The 21,103-nt window shown below is 42.9% G+C and overlaps 1 protein-coding gene across 11 annotated transcripts in view; it reads left to right on the forward strand.

Annotated features, from left to right (window-relative positions):
• The window catches only part of GTF2I (general transcription factor IIi), a 102,231-nt gene that overhangs the window by 45,713 nt on the left and 35,415 nt on the right, over window positions 1–21,103 (forward strand). For 2 of the 11 annotated variants that reach the window (XR_004281758.1, XM_032327341.1), the window contains exons 10-14: window positions 6,609–6,668; window positions 8,689–8,745; window positions 10,551–10,631; window positions 18,035–18,145; window positions 19,365–19,430. Coding sequence is in view for 10 of the 11 variants with exons in the window: in XM_032327341.1 (XP_032183232.1) it covers window positions 6,609–6,668; window positions 8,689–8,745; window positions 10,551–10,631; window positions 18,035–18,145; window positions 19,365–19,430 (375 nt within the window). In the remaining variant the exon portion in view is untranslated. Of the gene's footprint in view, window positions 1–6,608; window positions 6,669–8,688; window positions 8,751–10,550; window positions 10,632–18,034; window positions 18,146–19,364; window positions 19,431–21,103 lie in introns of those variants that run through there. The other 9 variants (XM_032327343.1, XM_032327342.1, XM_032327344.1 and 6 more) reach the window with 9 other exon arrangements.

The following is a 21,103-nucleotide window of genomic DNA, read 5'->3' on the forward strand; positions in this document are numbered from 1 at the left end:
GGAAATCAGATGTTTGTAGGGGGAGAGATGGCCTGAAATGTAGTACTTTAGGTGCAGTTGAAGGTAAGAGCTAGATAATACGTATCTTCTGTGTTTTATAAAAATTGTGTACTTTTACGTTGAGGTCTTCGATCAGTTTAGGCCTGACTTTTGTGTGGTGTGGAGGATGTTCGGTTCCAAGCTGAGTGTATGGCTACCCAGATTTTCCAGTAGTACTTTATGGCTCTGTTCCATTGATCGCTGCGTCTCCTCTGACCAACTTCTACATGTGTCGCGTACTGTAGCGTCCAGTAAGTCTTGAAATCAGAGTGTGGGAGTCCTACAGAATTGTTGTTCTTTCCCACAATTATTTGGTCTATTTTAGCTCCTTTATCTTTTCATATGAGTTGTAAAAATCAACGTGGTGATTTGTTCGGAAAACTGCAGGGATACTGGTAGAGATTGTGGTCAGTCCGTGCAGCTGATTCTGGCTAATTCCCTGCATGCCCCTTCTTCTGGTTCATGACCATGCTTCTATAGCTTTTCCTAGATTTCTTTTTTCAGAGGTTTGTTTTTGGCACAGAGAGATCCTGTAATGTACATTTTGTAAGATACACATCTAAATATTTAATGTTTTTTGTTGTTACTGAAAATAGGACTGTTTTGTACATTTCACTTCCAACTATGGCCAGTCCAGAGAAACTCCAGTTTTTAGGTACTGACCTTGTATCTTGTGACTCAGTTAAAATTCACTTACTAGTTCTAGCAACTTGTGGGTAAAGTCTTTGGGACTTTCTAAGTAGACAATGTCATTCCTTCCTTTTCCTTGTGTTAATTGCGCTCTCTGGGACCCTCTGGTGTTGTGTCGGACAGGAATAGTGAGAGTAGACGTCCAGATCTTTCAGTAGAATAGCCGTGGGGATTTCATAGATACCTTTCATCTGTTTGAAGAAGTTCTCGTTTGTCTGTGCTTGTAGTGATTGGATGTCAAATTTGTAGAAGGTCTTTTCTAGGGGCACCTGGGTGGCTAAGTTGGTTAAGTGTCTGCCTTCAGCTCAGGTCATGATCCCAGGGTCCTGGAATCTTGTCCTGCACTGTCCTCGCTCGGCAGGGAGCCTGCTTCTCCCTCTGCCTGCTCTGCCTGCTGTTCCTCTGCTTGTGTGCGCTCTCTCTCTGATAAATAAATAAATAAAATCTTTTTAAAGAAAAAGGTCTTCTTGGGTGCCTGCGTGGCCCAGTGCGTTAAACCTCTGCCTTCAGCTCAGGTCGTGATCTCAGGGTCCTGGGATCAAGCCCCGCATCGGGCTCTCTGCTCAGTGGGGAGCCTGCTCCCCCGCCACCGCCTGCCTCTCTGCACACTTGTGATCTCTGTCTGTCAAATAAATAAATAAAATCTTTAAAAAGAAAAAAAAGGTCTTCTACATCTCTAGAGATGATTATATGGGTTTTTCTCGTTTACTCTTGTTAAAATGGTGATTGATACTAATTTTCAAATGTTAAACCAGCCACGCGTTACTGGGATAGTAAGCCCTATTTGGCTATAATGTATTCTTCCTATATATTATTGATTTTAAGCTATATGAGTCAGAAGGCTTCTTTCCTTGTAAATGTCTTTGTATCTGGTTTTGGTTAATACTGGCCTCAGTAGAATGGATTGGGAAGTGATGTAATGGAGCAGTGTTTTTGTAGATTTGCTACTATTCTGTTCTTTAGTGTTTGGCGAAATTTGCCAGTGAAGCCACCTAGACCTTTTGGTTTCCATAATGGAAACTTTTTAAACTCAGTCTATTTTTTGATTTTTAAATTTCTTAAAATAGTTGTGGGCTGTTCAGGTTATGTATTTCTTCTTCCCCCTTTTTTTTTTTTTTTTAAAGATTTTATTTATTTATTTGACAGACAGAGATCACAAGCAGGCAGAGAGGCAGGCAGAGAGAGAGGAAGGGAAGTAGGCCCCCCGCTGAGCAGAGAGCCTGATGCGGGGCTCGATCCCAGGACCCTGGGATCATGACCTGAGCCAAAGGCAGAGGCTTTAACCCACTGAGCCACGCAGGCGCCCCTGCGTAGTCTTGATTGAGCTTAAGCCGTTTGTTTTTTTTTTTTTAAGGGAATCTGACTACGTTGCCTTAAGCATTTTTGTTGTTGTTGTTTTCATTTCAATATTTCAGGGTCTATAGTGATGCCCCTCTCATTTTCAGTCTTTTTAAATTTGTGTCTGTTTTTCTTGGTTGCTCTGGCTCAGGGTTTCTGAAGCTTGTCAATACTGACTTTTTCTTTTTTTTTTTTTTTAAGATTTTATTTATTTATTTGACAGACAGAGATCACAAATAGGCAGAGAGACAGGTAGAGAGAGGAGGAAGCAGGCTCCCCGCCGAGCAGAGAGCCCGACGCGGGGCTCTATCCCAGGACCCCGGGACCGTGACCCGAGCCGAAGGCAGAGGCCCCAATCCACTGAGCCACCCAGGCACCCCAATATTGACATTTTGATCAAACAGTTCACTGCTGTGGGTATCTCTGTTATGCTGTGCGTTGCAGAAGGTGTAGTAGCTTTCCTGGCCTTTACCCACTAGATACCAGTAGTATCTCCCTAACTGTGACCATCAAAACTGCCCTAATTCTAGGGCAGTCTGTTTCTCCCTTTGTCTTTCTGTTATTTTTTCCCCTTTACTCGTTTGTTTTGTTTCTGAAGTTCCACATATGAGTGAAATCATAGGGTATTTGTCTCTCTCTGACTGACTTATTTTGCTTAGCACAATATTCTAGCTCTGCCCATGTCATTGCAAGTGGCAAGATTTCATTCTTTTTATGGCTGAGTAGTATTCCATTCTCTCTGTATTCCACATTTTCTTTGTCCATTCATCCATCTATAGACACTTGGGAGCTTCCGTAATTTGGCCAATGTAAGAATTAGTGCTTTTGTATGTTTTGGGGAGAGACCCAGTATTGTGATTCCTGGGTCATAGCACAAGTGTGTAGTTGGCTTTCTTTGTTTGTTTGTTTTTTGTTTTTAAGAAGTGTGTAGTTCTAATCTCCACATACTAGTGGACTCCTCGGTATCTTTTCTGTTACTGATTCTCATTTTCTTTCTCTTGTGGTTGGAGAATACTCTTTTCATAATTTCAGTTATTTTAACTCTGTTAAGGTTGGTTGATAGTCCTTTAAGTCTCCTGTCTCTGCTGCTACTTCTGTCTCCTTGTTCGAGCCGTTCTAAACAGCACTGACATCTCCGGCTGACCCTGGGTCTGTGTTTCCTCGTGCTTTTGGAAGGGCTGTCGTTAGGTGCCAGTGTCTTTAGAAGCTCCTTCCCTTGGGCTCTTTTCTAGGCAGCCACTTCCAGTGGTGACCCTTCTCCTGACCTGTAGCAACCTACCTTAGTTTTGTCTGGTTTTGTGTTTCATGTAAGTGGAATCCTTTTGCATGTACTGTTTTAGGCTTCGGTTTTTCAAAAAATATTTTTACTTATTTGGGTTTTTTTGTTTGTTTGTTTTAAGTAATCTTTACACCTAGTTTGGGGCTTGAACTCACAACCCCAGAATCAACTTATTCCACCGAATGATCCAGCTGGACACCCCTAGGCTTTAAGCAAAGTTTCTGAGACATATTGTTAGGTGTGCTTGCAGATCATTTATTTGCATTGCTGTATGTATTTCTAAATACATTGCATTGCTGTATGTATTTCTAAAATACTTTATTTTAAAGTAAAATATTGAAACCTAAAGACATAACGTACATCTGCCCAGGTTTTGGGAATCTTAGTCTTTTGACACCCCCCCCCCCAGCCCATCATTGACCCTCTTCTTTGGGCTCTCCCAAATTTCTACTTTTCTTTTCTGTTCCTCCAAGTTAACCATTTTCTTGAAATTGAGGGTCATCCTTATCAGTAAAGGTTTGTTTGGGTTTCTCTGGGGGTGCTGCAAGGGCAGAGGGAGGGGGAGAGAGGATTGATACTAAGCAGGTTCCATGTGCGGTCTAGTCTGGACCCTGAGATCCTGACCGAGCTGAAATACAGCCAGCAGGGTGCCCTCTTAGCCATAAGGATCTTACGCCTTTCCTATGTATCTGTTCCCACAGACGTGTCTCTGTGAGTATTTCCATGCACATGCGTTTTATATTTAGTATTTTGCTAGTTTTTAAGCTTGACACAAATGGTATCACGGTATATATGTTAGTATGTACATACCAACTTGTATGTCCCTCATTTGGTTTGAGTTTTTGAGATGAACTCGTTTTATCACTTGCATATTTAATAGTATTGTTGTACAGTATACGTAATTCATTTGTTCATTCTTCTGCATTGGACATTTATGTTTTCCTCCAAAACTTTCAGCATTTTAAAATAGCCTCCTAAATATCTCTGTGCACTTGCCAGTGCTTTCTAGGGTAGTGGTCGTCACATGGGGGCATTAGGACTGTTTGATTTCATGACTGTGTCGATACCACTTGCATTTTGAGTGTCCTTAGAATGAATAAAATGTATGTGTGTGTGTTAAAGCATACATAGCTAAAATTAAACATAGATAGTTTGAGAGGATAGTGATCTGTGAAGGTCTCCTGGGCACATATAACTACTAGAAGTCAAGCTTAACAATATTAATTTGAGGCCAAAGAAGGAAAAAGTAATAGGTATAGAAAGTTAAACTACATGGGTTGTTATAGTGGTTGATACAGTGGTTATTAATGTGTACTGTATAGTATATACACAGACACACAAACATACACCTTTGTATATACCTTACAGTATAGTCTCAAGATTAAAATGGATATAAAGACTTGACACAGTTGTTAAAATTTGTAGATCTCAGTCATGTGGGAGATTTTTTTTTTTTTTAAGGTTTTTAAGCATTATTTAAAAGGTTTTAAGATTTACTTATTTGACAGAGAGTGCACGCAGAAGCTGGGGAAGTGGCAGGCAGAGGGAGAAACAGGCTCCCTGGTGAGCCAGGGGCCCGATGCAGGTCTCAATCCCAGGACCCTGGGATCATGACCTGAGCCGAAGGCAGATAACTGCTGAGCCGCCCAGGCACCCCAGTCATGTGGGGGATTCTAACGAGTGACAGTCAGTTACTAAACCATCACGCTGATGAACACCTGCAGATTGTAAGTAGGAAATGCGCATTCTCCGGTTTAGAAACGGAAGCTACGTGATGGCGCATGTAGACCTGAGCACCAAGCACCTCAATTTACAGAGCAAGACTCTTACAAAAATGGACTTTATCCTTGTTCACAGATAATTTTAAATTCTCTGAATGTAATATAATTAGTGTAATTAGAATTCAGAAGTAAACAGGCTATTTAAAACAGAAATCCTATACATTGAACATTGTACAAGAATGTACTTGGTGTTAAGGAGGACCTTCTTTTTAAAAGATGAGACCAGAACCATGCTGAGAATACTGTGGAGCCAGACTTCAGAAAAAGCAGCTAAAGCCGAACTTAGAGGTCAAGTAACATCGTTGGCTGTCATTTAATTGTTTTCTGTGTTTTGTTTACCCAGGAACAGAGGACTAGGAAGCAGTGAATTTGGCATTTAATTCAAGTCTCTTTCATACGGTGTCTTGCTCTTAATTGAAATTTCAAATGCAGTTTGTGCATTTTCTCTGAACTTTTCTTCTACAACATATTCTTTACTTATAAGGTGCAGTTTGGGTCTTTGTGATATTTCTCATGAGTTGGTACTTTTCAAAAGTCTTAAAATACGGTCCTGGCTGGATTCAGAGTTAGTGAAGTGTCTTGTATTCATTTTAGTACAAGAACATTGGTTTGGTTTTTTTTTTTTTCTTCCCTGTAGTCATCACAGGACTTGAGGTCACAGCCTCGGGAACATTGTTTCTTTTAAGTAGCCATTAGATTTGTCTGTTTCAGATTGATCACTCTCATCACTAACAAGCTTGATATTGCATGTAATGTGTTGTCAAAATCTTTATAGCCTTCTATGAAGGTTTAGTTGACTCAAAATGCTTTATGTATTAATAACTAGGAAGGACATGTGAGGTTATTAAGGAGTCCTATGGATCTGCAGGAAAGAGGGAATTATGAATTAATAACTGTTAGTTTGTCTTGTTTTCTGTTTCAGTGGAGATTCAGGCTTACTGATAGTTTAATTACATGAATTTAGAGATTCCGAGGAAGGTATAACAATTGATTCAGCAGTTTTCTTCAGCATGACCAAAAAAAAATTTTTAATATTTGTAAAGTATATGTGCTGCCGAAGCGAGCACTAAATATTTGCAAAGGAAGGAAGAAATACACCTCGTGTGATAGATCTGCAGTTACAATCTGTGTGAAGTGGAGTTATAGTTTTGCTGTTAGAAACCAGCCATCTACTGGGTAGAAAGACCCATGTCCACCGTTTTAGACATGTCATTCCCATTCAATTCATATATGTCTGGTCATTTTCAAAATTTCAAAATAGACTGTCTATAAACGAATTTATCTGAGTACACCTTTTCCATTCACTAAGACCATGCATCGACACCATTCATTTTGTCATACATTTTTTTTTCATTTTGCCTTTTTTTTTGGTTCATGAAAAGGCTGTATCACTCCATATCTCTCACCCAAATCTGTTTACTGAAGTGACCCAAAATATATTTTTGGGATTACTTTTGAAGTATTATCTTTGTATTCCAAAGCAGGCCCTTCCGAAACTGATGATGTTGATGACAAACTTCCCCTTTCGAAGTCTTTGCAAGGTATAGCCTTTTTGCTTCCGTTTTCCCACATAACTGTTCTGATGTGATGTTCTTTGTATTGCACAGACTGTGTTTTAGTATTAATATCTGTATTGTTACTTTTCTAAATGGAAAAGGAAAAAGAAAATGTATTGGCCTTTTTTTTAAACATAAATGAACTTCACAAGCAACAATTTTTCAAAACCAATTTTCCCTTTTGTGAATCTAGTAATGAATCTCGAAATGGGTACATGACACACTTTCATATTTAAGGTAAAGTACACATTTATACCTTATATCAGAATAGCCAGAAATACGGTGTTTATTGTATAGCTAGTACTGTAAATTTGATAAGGTCATGTTGATATTTAGTTTTTAGAAAGATCTGTGAAATGACCACTTTGTAAATAAATCCCTGCATTTATTAATTGAATCCTTTTCTGGGAATTTTTGGATGGTGTGCCCTAACTTGAGGATGGTAGGCTGTTTGTGATGGCTTTTACTTTTACGTCTATTCTGGCTGTGGTCGAGTAGAATTTTTTTTTTTTTTTTTAAGTTTACTTTGACTGTAAATGCAATTGCTTATTTCAGATTTAAAAAAAGAACAGAAAGGACAAAATCCTTGCTGACACGCACTCTGTGATATCAGGGTGGAAGAGTCTTGTATTTTGACCCCCCCTTTCCTGTGAAGCCCTGTTCTCTGCCTCATGATCTCCTTTGACCTCACATTTTTTGTTTTCTTTGACTTTACAGTCAAAAGTCAAGAGGCTCCATGAATTCAGATCTTAACGTTAAAGGTGTTGGGGAAGGGTGGTCACTGTGTGTTGAGAAAGCATAGTTTAAAAGTTACTTAAAGAATAAACCGTGGCTCTAGATTTATAGATTTACCTAGCATTTGAGCTCAGGTGAGTTTTTATAATATGGAGTAAGTGGAAGAGAACCCCAAGATTATTATGGCTTCATAAAGCTAGACATTCAGAAACCCAAAGTATTTGACTTTAGTGTGGCTTTTTAAGTAAAAGGTACTAGGTATTGAATGGGAGTTTTTGAAACCATAACTGATGCTCTTTAAAAAATTAAAATAAAATATACTTAAAACCTATGTCCGAGGGGGTCACACCTTTAGTACGTTTGGAGTTCCCGTACCCAGGGGATGGCCAGGCAGATTGGATTTGCTTCCCCTGTGTGACTTCCTCTTACTCCTAGGGCGTATATTCATTGACCCACAAAGGCAGTGATTTCCAGCTTTTTCCATGTTTGCGGCTCAGACATTAAGGACAGAGGATGAATATTCTGGGGCAGTTTGGGCAATTAATCCTAAGTGGCTCTCTGTTGTAGGTTCCTTCTTTCCTATTTATGAGTAAGCTTCTGCTCTGGTAGGATGAGCCTGTTTACCTTGTGACTGCCTAACCTGATACATTGCTTTATGTTCCAGTTTTTAGAAGCAGGCAGATTATATTACCTGAATTAAAATGCTTTTGAGACTAAAGGTAGTATCTTAAATTTTAACTTACGAGTTTCCTTTTAGTACAACTTTGATTAAATAATGGGGATTGAGTTTCCATAGCTTCCGCCATTGTAAAAATGGAAAGCAGGAAACATTTCACAGCAAAACCTGAACTTGTTTGTGTAGACTTTAATAGAGTCTGTGAGCAAAGATAGCATTCACTCTGATTGTGTTTCTGTGTGTGCGTCATTGACAGATGAGCATGGTACCTTGAACCATAATTGTTCTGTATCTCACATTCCAACATCTATCAGTAATTTTATTGTATAGTTATAGTAAATACTATTAAATCCCCAAACCTACTTAGGTTTACTTTATCTATTTACATTTTAAAATAATTCTTTGTACTTTCAAATAGAAGTGTTACGTGTCTTTTCTGAATTAGATCACATTGTTGGAATTAACTGCGAAAGAATTAATCAGTTTGTATATGTCGTATGGTTAAGTGTTAAATGATTTGCGCTGTTGCCTAGTTTCTCTTCTTTCAGTGTAAGTTTTTACTGGTTTAGTACATGTGGTTTATTTTCTCTTTAGGAAGCCACCGTTCTTCAGAAGGCAACGAAGGAACAGAAATGGAAGCACCCGCAGAAGGTTAGATACAAGGGTTTTTAATTTGCAGTATCTGTATTACGTTTGTTCTCTGTGAAATATTACCCTTAAAACACCTTATTTGGAACCCAAAAGGTGATTGTTACAGTATGCCTTTTTAGCCAACAGGTTGATTTTTTTAGTCCTAAGGTGTTACATACACATTTTACTCTACTGAGTGATAAAACATGTGGGCACGGAAACGGAAGTGGTCGGTAAAACTCCCACGGCGCAGAGTGCTGCCCTCTCGTCCTGAGCGTCTTGTGCCATGTTAGGGGTCCCTTGAGAAAGAGTGCTCCAGTGTTGCAGACCGACAAGTATGATGGGCTCTGCTCATACTTCATTCCCAGACATTTTATTTAACGGTGCTGTTTTTTAGAAGAGAGTAGTATTTCCGTATAAGATAAATAAAGGAGGGGTTTTCTTTCTGCTTATTTTCAACCCCACGACTGCCCTGTGTGGAACTCACTGTCTGTTTCCCAGCCAGTCCTCCTCTGGTTGTGGCACTGAGGAAATACTGAATTGTGGTGCGGCTCTTGAAATTCTCTCAATCCTAAGTGAAACTGTTACCTTGCCGAATGGCTTCCTTTTTCTCAGCAGTTTCTGTAGCTCCAGGATGACTGGCATAAGGTACCTGACTCTCGTTTTAGAATTACGATTTCTCTCATAAACTGGTCATGTTGTGCCTTTTCCCCCCCGGAATAAAACAGGAATCTATACGATAAATTTTTATTTCTTTTATGTGCTTTTTATTTAACTTTTTTAAATAAATAATTTGATTTCTACCCTCTTTTGAGGAGAGAGAGGTCTTAAGGACCCTGGAATGTTGACTAAGCTTTCCAAATTCAGTTACGTTTCTTTTTGAGATCTTTTTACAGAAAATTCTATGATGAATTTTTTTTTTTTTTTTGATGTCTTACTCTGTACAGGTAATTAGATGTTTCCTCCATAACATCTGTAACATCTCCGTTGTAGCTAGGCGGTCCGCGTGCCACAGGGGGCTACCTGTGTGCAGGCCACGCCCGGCCCAGGCGGTCCTCAGGCAGTCTGCGTTGCTCCGCAGTCCCCAGTGCTGTCACCAGATAACTAGGCTTTGACATACTTGATGTTTGAGATTTTTTTGGTCACAGTGCATTATGAACAGAGTTGAGTCGAACCTGGGTTCTGGTCTTTTTTCCTTTACTAACAAGTGAACATGATCTTTGGCAGATCAACGGCTCTCTCAACCTTTGCAAAATGAGAAGAGAGTCGATGGGAATACTCTCTGGCTGAGCTTTCCAGCACTAACGTTCTGGTGTACATGGGTTTTGTGTAGTAACACAGATAGAAAAGTTCGGGGATAGAATCCTGTGTGCCTCCGTCCCGCTCATGGTCTTGATATGAGGGTCCCCGAAGTGAAGTGTGGATTGTGGTTTTATTTAATGATGGAAACCACTCCGAGGATTTCTGAAAAAAGAGGGGAAATAGTAAGCAAGAGAGAAAAGCCTTTGTGCCTGTCCTAGCATTTTTTAGTTCTAGCAGGAAAAGAATCGTGACAGCATTATGATCTCCTCCCTCTAAAATCCGAGGGTTTTGAGTCCATTAATGCTTAGTGCCAGGAATTTGGTATTATCCCGGAGGTGCCCAGCGTTTGTCCTTTTGTTTTCTCTCACCCCTTTTTGCCGTGCAAAGGGTCAGATATTGTAACCTGACAACTGTGAGCTGAATTCAGATGCCAGTAAAAATTTTCTTGTAGGCTGCTTTTGGAGTAACAAATCAGTGAAATGTTGGAACATACAGAAAGTGCTTTATAATGAATGTCATTTTAGAATTTTATTTTTTTCAAGATTCTACTCAGCATGTCCCTTCAGAAACAAGTGAGGACCCCGAAGTTGAGGTGACTATTGAAGGTTAGTTACCTAAAAGCCTTGATTCCACAAGTGTACTTCCGGTCCGAACAGTCCTTGTCGCCCTCACGTCGCTAAGTCTGTATCTCGTTCGTTCTCCGCGGGGACCTGGGGAAAGAACCGGAGCTTGTATGTGTCTCTGGGAGCGACGCGCGCAGGTCGGGGCCGCGCGGCCCGCGCCGTGGGGCTTCGAGGCGGCAGCGCGGGCCGAGAGCGCGGGCCGCGGCCGGCCGGCGGGGGGACGGGGCTGTCCCTCCCCGTCGCCGGGAACCGAAAGGAAGTGCGAGCGCAGGAGCAGTGCAGGCGCCCGCGGGACCGGACGTTCGAAGCGTGGCTGGGTGGCGGTTGGGTCGCGGTTGGGTCGCGGAGGACAGCCCGCGCGGCCTCGGGTGGGGAAGGGCAGGGGCGGTTAGTCCGCGGTCCCTCGCGCGGCCTAGGAAACGGCGGGAGGCTCGTGTGACTCCGGCTTTCCACGCGGCTCTCGAAGCAGTCGGGACCATCGATTCTGAAGTAGCGTCTTCGGCCGGAGCGCCTTCGAGCCCGGTGTCGTCGTCCGAGGCTCTGCGGGAGTGCGAGGAGCGGAGGCTCGCGTAGCGCCGGGGGCCGGGTTGTCAGCAGCACCGCCCGCACGGTTAGCGACCGAGCGCCTGCCGCCGCCTCACCGCGCACTTCTCTCCTGAGGTGAAACACGGAAGCGCTGCGGTCGGGGTCGCGCTGCCGGAGGGTTCATGCCCCGCCCCGCCCCGCCCTGTCGTAAGGTCTGGGTGTCTGTTGGTTGTCCAGACACGGAGAAGTGACTTTCTATATAACAAATACACGCGTATATACATGTGTATACGTAGTTGTGCAAATAGACGTTCTCAGCATCCAGCATTATGACAGGCGTTTAAAATGCACAAATACCCCATTTCCAGAGGTTCCCCCCACCGCGTCCCAGATAGCCACACACCTGGGTCCCTGAGTTGTGGGGGGAGGGTTGTGGTTTGGTTTTGTTTTTTGTTTTTTTCCTGCAGCCTCACATTTCTTGATTGTATCTCTCTCTCCTTTAATAACCTGTCTCCTTTGCCATTTAGTTGTTTATCATGTTTGGCTATTCATACTACTTGAGATGTTTGTCTTCGTTGCTTCTGAAGTAGAAGTTGATGATTCTCATGAAAATTTATTTCATACTTCATGTGTTCGTATCTCGGTATCACTTACATAGTTCTTGTGTCGTTAATACAGTTTTACTAACCTAAAAGCAATCTTGAATTGTTTGTAGTCAGCATTAAGTGCTCAAATTTAATTGCTTTTTAGTTACAAACCTCAGGTATCAGAGAAGGAAGTCTGAAGAGCATGTAAATACTATGCACACTCAGAACTTTGTCCTTTCTGTAGAGATAGGAAAAATAGATGGTTAAGTAATTAGAATAGAACTTTTTAAAAAAGATCTTTTATTATTTATTTGGCAGCGATAGAGATCACAAATAGGCAGAGAGGCCAGCAGAGAGAAGGGGGGAAGCCCGTTTCCCGCCAAGCAGAGAGCGCGACGTGGGACTCGATCCCAGGACCCTGAGATCATGACCTGAGCCGAAGGCAGAGGTTAGCCCAGTGAGCCACCCAGGCGCCCAAAGAGAACTTTTTTATGAGAGAGCAGGAGGGCAGGAGTCAGGGAGGGACCAGAGGGAGACGGAGAGAGAGTCTTAAGCAGGCTCCCCGCGCAGCACGAGCCCGATGCGGGACTCGGTCTCACGACCTGAGGCAGATCCAAGAGGGGCGCTAAACCCACTCCGCCACCCAGGCGCCCCTAGAAGAAAACTTTTCAGTAAGACTGGTGACCTGGTGGATTTATGCATGCTTAAAGCAGATGCAAGCTGTTAAAATTGCTTTGAAAATCAGTACTTGCTTTTATAGCACAGCACCTTTAAAGATAATCACGAAAGAAGTGGATCATGAGCCTAAAGCGTGTCAGTCTTGTCGGTTTTGACACCGCGGAGGAGAGCCGTGAGTGCTGCGGCTTTGCTCTGACGACCGCGCCGGCAGTTCACGCGGCTCAGCTGAAGTCGTCCGCAAGCGGGAGAATGTCTGCTGCTCGGAAGAGCGGCGAAATGCCAGGCTCGGGGGAAGGGGGTCAGCTGTGCGCATCACAGGGAAGGTCCGAGGAGAACCAGCGTGCCCGTCTGTGGGACAAGTGTATGTCGTGTATTTTCTCTGGAAAGATGATTGCAAAATGGTGGGAACTAGTTAAATATCGATAGTGAGAGAAAAAAAATGTGGTATTTCCTCATAATAGAAACAAGTACACAGGCATTGAAACGGGGGCGGTCTTTTGTTCACTTTGGTTTTAAGTAAGTGGCCTGAAAAAAAGAAATTTTGAGATTTCTAGATTGAAAAATCCCTGCTTTTCATGAACAAAGCAGGTTTAAAAGGAGCAGTGTATCTAGATAATGATGTTAGATTTGTTTAGGAAAATGCTGTGCTTCATAGAAGATAGGGCCGCCGGGTGCTCCGTTGGACGAGTCCTCTGCCTGTGGCTCGGGTCGCGGTGCCGGAGTCCTGGGATCGAGTCCCATGTAGGGCTCCCCAGCTGCTCCCCTTGCTTGTGCTCTCTCTCTTACACACACACAAATAAATAAAATCTTCAAAGAAAAAAGATAAATGAAGATAATCTTACTTGCTTGGGATGGCTTTTCATTTCTCCCTGTCTTTTTGGGTCTCCCAAATAGTTTATAGGAAAGAAAAAAAAAAACACTTGTCCTCAAATAAGTTTGTTAATGTTTCGCATAGCACTTTTTCATCGATCTCTGTGTTTGGAATCGTGGAGATGCAAAGAGGCTCATTTGGCATCGATTCAGACGCGTCATCTAGGATCCTAGTCCTTAAGGCAGCCGGTGGCGTGCTTGGAGTTGCGCTGTCTCATTCGTGAGGATTCACTTGTCCTTGAAGTCAGTGGTACACATTCCCCCCCCTTGTGTGACTTAGGTTTGGGATATTGCCTCTGGAATAAGGGGACCACACCTGCCTGAATTTGGTAAACACCGTGCCCGCATTTGGGGGTAAAATCAGACAGCCGCCCGGTCTCCGATGCATGCAGAGAGAACCTTCCTACAGAATTGTTGGCACTGTCACAGGCTGGTAATCTGGCGATCTGCTCTGCTTCAGAAGAAGTTCCCTGATCATGACTTTTTTAGGGCCTCGGTCCCCCAACCTGAGCCATTCGCGCATGCCCGTTGTGCTGGGGCCTGACCTCCTGTCTGTTTCCTCACCCCGGTTTTTCTTTACGTTGATAGTGAAGAGATTAATCATTTAGAACTCAATCCCTCATCTTTTTAAGTAAAACTATGTTTGAAGTAGATGTTCTCTCCCCTGTCCATGGAAACATGTAAATACTTCAACACAGGCGTGCGGTTCCGCACACAGTTGGCAGGTGGACGGGCAGCGGAGGACGCCGTCATCCTCTGTTGGAATCCTTTTCCGTGACTTTCGTGCATAGGAGCCTCGTAAATGTCTGGCTGCCGATTGTCCTCGAGGACTGTGGTTTGCAGGTGCCCATTCAGTCACTGCGGGTCCCCAGCTGTGTGTGTGCGCCTTGGGCCTGTGCGCGAACAAGATAGGCAGGTCTCCTGGAGGGTTTTGATCAAGGGGAGCACCAGGTTCTGTCCTTCCCTTTGAGGAAACGGGGCTGTTTTCTGAAAGACCGAGAGCAGACCGGGAGCGGAGCGAGACCACCAGAGCAGAAGGCTGCTGCTGCGTCGGGCTCCCTGGGGCGCAAAGCTGGGGGTTCTAGAGCCGGGTGGAGGCCGTGGCGATAAAAGTGGTGAAGTTTGGGTGTGTTCTGAAAAGAGAGTCAGTCAGTAGGCTTTGCTATTTGTCATTGTTTGGTTATTTTGCTTGGCTTAGAAATGTTACTGGCCTGTTCACAGGCTCTGGATGATGGAGTACGTTCGTATTTGAGATTTTTGTGTTTTGAATATTATAGCTGCTGAAGAGTCACGTAATGAACTTCCAACTGTTCGTGTAGAAATTAGAGTTTTAGAGTAATTGGGACCTGGATCCGTGGATGAAAATTTACTGTCCATTAATTTGACATGTGGAGGGTAATTCTGTGTACTTTTCAAAAGGGATAGTATCTAGTTTATGTTGATTTTTAAATGATCGGTGTCAGATTGTATGATGAAAATATTACTGTTGGATTGTGTTGCAAATAAAAGTACTAGAAAATTTGTTGCATATTTTGCTAATGCATTCAGCATTCAGGATGCCATAATACATTTTAGCTCTGAAGCCTGTGGTGTCCTGTAGGTATATTTGTAAGTATGTTGCAAAAAGGAGAACAGGCTTGTTAAAGTGCGGATTTGAAGTAGGGACAGTAGCTGCCTTTTTTCAAGGTGGGGTAGGAGCTTTGGTTAGTCCTGGTAGCGTGATACTTATTGTTCCCACATAACAGCTTCCCCACGTTAAAATATTTTGAAGTTTATCTTAAAAGCGTTTACCCTTGATGATGTAAACATTTTTAGTTTGGGCTTGAATTTGAAGCTTCCTGAAATGTGTGTCTTTTAACACAAAAGTGGTTGCTTCTAGAAGTGTGGAAATGCCCTGATCATTAGGACGACTGGTCGGTCTGCCAGACCTGACTGTCAGAGGAGGCAAATGCTTAGAGCTTTGTTTGATAGTCTTGCAACAGAGCAGTAAGTAATTTTGGCCCCTTGGGGCAAGGTTTTCGAGGTCAAGAATAACATTTTCTCTTACTTTCACGAAAGAAATTGGAGTTTTTTGCAGCAGAGAGTGGAAGAGACTGTGGAAGTTCATAGCTGTGGCTGGGGTTTCATTCCATGTGTCACAGGATTTAAAGCACCCAAAAGTCGATGCGTAAATATATGAAGTGGGTTAGTCTTTTACTCGAATGTGTGGTGTGCTCTCTTATTATCACCAATAATGAAATTCATCTCTTGGTTCACATGTACAGATTAGACTTGTCGCTGGAGAGAAACGGGAACCACTTTTTAATAATACCCAGTCTGCTCCATAGCTTGTCTTGTTTGCACACACTCTCCTAGGTTTGTTTTTGTCCTTTTCTTTCTGTTTATGATTAGTGAGGTTGCTTTTGTAAAATATGTTTATCCCACTAAATCCTTTACGTTGTGAAACAAGGCCGGACTGATCGAAGCCGACTTGACACTGGAGACAAGCCCTCGTGCCCTTTCCCTTGGGCGTAGGTTTTCGAGTGTATAGTTGAGGTCAGCCTAATAGAATTGCTGGGATTCTTCATTACTATCCTCCAGCTCTCTTGTCTTCTTAATTTTATGCTCTTTTGGTTTTCGTTTTATGTAATTTCAGTTAACAGCTTAAACGGTGACCTATAGAAATAGGCTACATTAGCCCACAGGGAAAGTACTTCTGTTTTCAACGTTATTGCTTAATGTTTGTAAAGAAGTTTTAACATTAAGCATTTTAAAAGGCTTTGACGCAGGGCTCCCGGCTGGCTCGGCTGCTACAGCGTGCTCCTCTTGATCTCGGGGTCCTGAGTTCCAGCCGGTTCCAGTTGGGGGTAGAGATTAGTTGAAATAGAACAAAATGGTTTGACACTGTTCATAGGTGAAGCAAGTGTCTTTCATTTCATTATGCAAACTAGCATAAACATGCTTGTAGGCTTCTAAAAATCTGGAATTGGAGAAAGACATTTTGGTTTTTTTTCCAGTACATTTTCAGAATGGAAGGGCAAGTGTATTAATGATAGCGCGTATGTTTTCGCAACTGTGCCAAATTTTTAGGTTGAATTTAATTACTTGATAATCTTTTATAGTGTTTGGACCATTTTTGTAACCATTTGGCCACTAATGCTTGTCGTAATTTAATAAGCCCAGAGGACATGGTTAACTTTTATTTTACCGGTAGTTTCTAGTTTTAAGATCTTTTATGATAGATTCCTTTTTTTCTGGGTTTGAGGAAGGGTGTGTGCAGTGACAGTCCACATGTGAAAGCCGGAGTGTTGTTAAGTCGGTCGTATGCTCCCATCTCCCAGGATCCCCTCAATGTGGCGTCGTGGTCTTCCCAGCTCATAAGTGGGTCCTGATGCTACTTAATCGGGTATTGGTTGCATCGGTGACTTTCTCTCGCTAGAGAGTAGAATAACGAGCAGATGATTCAGGCCGCTCGAGCCTCTGCTGGCATTAGGGGAAGAGCCCAAAGCCACGAGCCTCGTGGACAGCGTCTCGTTGTGATCTCTGATGCCTCGAGAGAATGGCGGGCGCTTCAGGCTCTGGTCTGATTTTCCCGCGATTGACATACGAAGAGCTCAGAAGTCCTGTGTGGTTGTTCCAGGCAACGTCTCGTGTTTGGGTGGATTTGAATATCTTGTTAGCTCTTGGAGAGTACCGTGCTAGTTCAGCCCTAGGAGCTGCACTGAGTCTGATCTCAGCTGCACTGTCGAGCGGGGTGACAAGGTCAAGCCACACAGCGTCCGTGGAGTCGGTTTCTTGAGCTGTTGAGAGGACAGTGAAGGTTGTCTCCAGGAGTAACCTGTAGTATTTGAATGGCATTTTTTGGTGATTCTTTAACACAGTGATTATTTTTTTTCTATCCCCACATTGAGTTTCAAGTAGAGATTTCTTAAAGTGATATTTTTAGTAAATTATGGGTGATGTTTGAGCAGCAAAGTTACGATTGTGCCATGGGACATTATCAGGGTTCTAGAAAAAGATGATCTTGATTGCTTTTCTTACTTTATCCAGATGTCCTTAATTCTGGCCTTAGATGAAGTTTCCTAGCAGGGTTGAGCTGCAGGACATATCTGTGAAGACGTAGCATGAACTCACACTAGAGACGTCTGAAATCTGTGTTCTACTTCAGTATCTGCTTGCTCATTTCTCCTGGGTTTTGTGTTGACTCTAGCATTATTTGTGTCACAGACAACGTAGCCCTGTTCCATTAATTCTGTAAGTTCTGTGTTTGTTAAAAGTGGTCGACACCCAGTTACCCCCTCCCGTGTTTATGCATGCTTGGATTTTGTATGAGCTGACATGTTCCTCTGTTCAAGTGTATTTCCTTCCCCTTTTTGTATATATTTGTATAATTTTAGGTATCTGTCTCTCTTAAAACCTTTTTCTTGAAAGAAACTGTAGTCTTAGGATCCGAGAGGGGTTTGGGGAGAAGGGAAATTTAGGAGGCTGTAACTCAAATCAAACAAACTAAAGAAGAGGATATCAGGCAGAGGAAAATGAGGGCCATTCAGCTGAGCACGTCCCCGAGAGTAGGAGAGCTGCAGGTGTCATCGGGAAGAAGTGGGCCAGAAATGACCGCACAGAAGTGCCGACTGCGGCCGCCAGCGGGCAGAAAGGCTCCCCACCTTTGAACGTTGAGAATCGAACAGACAGTAGCCGGAGCTCACGCAGACTGTTCCTCCAGTGATGACAATTCTCTTTTTCAAGATGATGATTATTCTCCACCTACCAAGAGACCAAAGAGCAGCGAGCCCCCCCAGCCGCCTGTCGCGGAGCCTGCCAATGCCGGGAAGCGGAAGGTGCGGGAGTTCAACTTCGGTAGGTTCCGCCGCAGACACACACCCCTTTCCTTTCTTGCCTCCCAGACATTGTCTGTTTCCCCAGGACTTAGAGCCGCTCATCTGTGAGTGTGTCTGGGGTCGAGGCGGGGGAGATGCTTTAAAATCCATTACTGCCTTAGATTCATTCTAATGTGAGGAGGACCAGGGCAGGTTGAAGGGCACCCACGGACGCTCTCGAAGCGGAGGGTGCGCTGCCTGAAGCACCAGCCGGCCCGTCTTCCGATGTTAAGTACAGTGAATAGACTCCGAATCAGTTTTGATGACTCCGTAATTCAGTCGTTTTTCTTAGCTATAAAACCTTCCTAATTTAAGATCTATTTTACGCTTTGATTTTTCTTATTCCTTGTAACTGCCAGCAGTTACTCTAACCCAAGCCCCAGTAGATGGTGTATTTTTTTGAACGGACTAAATAGAACGTTGGTGGGGCAGATTATGTGCAATCCATATTTTGAATAGGTAGAACATTTAACGTCTACACTTTCTAAATAGCTTTTTGGTATTTTAATTTGTCATAGTCATAAATGCTGGTTATAAGTTGGATTTTTTAGTACGTTTACATGTATTTCTATTTGTATTTCTATTCCTCAGCACTCAACGATACGTAAATACTGATTTCCACAACTTAGGTTTTAGAGGGGTTCCTGAATGACCTTGGACGACACCTCCATTTTATACTGTTCAGTTAGACTAGTCTTTTCTGACCTTCTTAGACATTCTCAGGCTAAAAAGAAGGTACTCAGTGTTCTGAAAATAAACATTTTATTTTTCTCAAAATTTTTTACTTATTGAGGTAATCTGTACCTCCGTGTGGGGCTTGAACTCACAACCCCAAGATCAAGAGTTGGACATTCTTCTGACTGAGCCACCAGGTGTACCTCGAAAATAAACTTTAAAAACGCCTCTTATAATCTTTCATTGTACCAATTGTGAGCAGCACAATTCTTAAGAAATGCTTAAGAAAGCAGTGAAATTACATAGGTGGATTTGGATTATTAAAAATTAGGATGTGCGACTTTTGCTCTTGGTTGGGGTAATGAGTTCAAGACTCATCTTGGGCGTAGAGATGACTTCACATAAGAACAATTAGGATGTATTATGTAGAAAATAAGCCACTAGATGTTGGGTCACTGTAATAGAATAGTGCCCCCAGACAGGGGTTTAGTGATCAGATGTAACTGGAACTCTCAATTTTTCAGAGAAGTGGAATGCTCGAATTACTGATCTACGGAAGCAAGTGGAAGAGTTGTTTGAGAGAAAATACGGTAGGTCTAAACTCAGACATTCTTGCAGTCGCTGGTCGATAAGCCTCTTGAAAGTGGGGTTACTGTTCATGCCGTGTGAGAAAGTTCACTTCTCTCAGTGAAGTTACTGCTCCCTCAGAAGCCCGTAGAGAGCGCCTGTTCGGGTATTAGAAACCTTGTCGCCTAGATGACTGTGAAGCTTCGGGAAAGTCTTCTTCTCGGATTACCAGTTAGCATTTCTTTTAACCCTTCACCGAGCTCCTCTGGGAGTTTATTTACAAGTGTTTTGCAAAGTCCCAGATCTTGGCTCTCGAATTGAAGATGAGCTTTTTCATGAGTCATTTTGTCATCTGCTCGGTTGAGTCCATTATTCATCTTGTGTCCTTATTTTCTGGACTACTGATCGAAGTTAATTCTTGTCTCCTTTTATTATTCTGTCCTAAATCTGCCTTTAAATAGTGATCAAAAAACAAGCACCATGTTACTACCAGTTGGTATGTATTACCTAAAGTAGGTAACGCCTAAAAATAGCAACCTTCTTTGAACTGTGTTTTTATTTGGAGGATTCTTTTTTTTTTTTTTTTTAAGATTTATTTAGGGCACCTGGATGGCTCAGTGGGTTAAAGCCTCTGCCTTCAGCAGGAAGCCTGCTTCCTCCTCTCTCTCTGCCTGCCTCTCTGCCTCCTTGTGATCTTTCTCTGTGTGTCAAATAAATAAATAAAATATTTTTTAAAAAAAAAGATTTTATTTATTTATTTGACAGACCCAGCCAGAGAAGGAACACAAGCAGAGGGAGTGAGAGAGGGAGCCAGACGCAGGGCTCAATCCCAGGACCCTGGGACCATGCCCTGAGCCGAAGGCAGACACCTAATGACTGAGCCACCCAGGCACCCCATTATTTGGAGGATTCTTAACTTTGCAGTGGACTAACAGTCTAGAAAATGGGCTGATTATACTGAATTTTCACTTGAAAATCGTTTTTTGTAGTGCTCTCCCACTCACGGAGTTTCTGTGGGTGAAGTTCTTAAGTGATAGCACCACTGGCATTATTTCCTCAGCTGGAAGAGGTAGTTCCTGTAGCATTTTCTGTGGATGACAGCCGACCCCTCTGTGAAGATTCAGAAGGAGAGTAAACTCAGTAACAGATTCAGTAACTTCTCCTTAAGGCTCTCCTAGTGGCCTTCCCTCTCCAGTAGCCCTGGCATTTTCCTGTGATCTTACTTGGTCCTTTTTTTTTTTTTTTTTAAAGATTTTATTTACTTATTTGACAGAGAGAGATCACAAGTAGGCAGAGAGGCAAGCAGAGAGAGAGGAGGAAGCAGGTTCCCCGCTGAGCAGAGAGCCCGATGCGGGACCCGATCCCAGGACCCTGAGATCACGACCCGAGCTGAAGGCAGCGGCTTAACCCACTGAGCCACCCAGGCACCCCATTACTTGGTCCATTTTAAAGCAGAAAATTCCAGAACTTGTTCTGTGTTCGGCACTGTTCCACGCTGTTAACGGCTGCAGGCCCGGGGGACAGAACGTGGGGCCCTTTGTCTTCATCCTCCCTGAGGCTGTGTTAGGGAGATTTGATAAGATAGACGGTGTAGTTAGTGTCTGTATTAGGTGGCCCGGAAGTGCGTGGTGCTTGTTGTTCATACTTTATTATATAGTTACTGTAGTAGTGTTTAGAGTAAAAGTAATTTACTGTT

The sequence above is a fragment of the Mustela erminea genome, chromosome 20 (genome assembly GCF_009829155.1).
Source record: "Mustela erminea isolate mMusErm1 chromosome 20, mMusErm1.Pri, whole genome shotgun sequence".
NCBI lineage: Eukaryota > Metazoa > Chordata > Mammalia > Carnivora > Mustelidae > Mustela > Mustela erminea.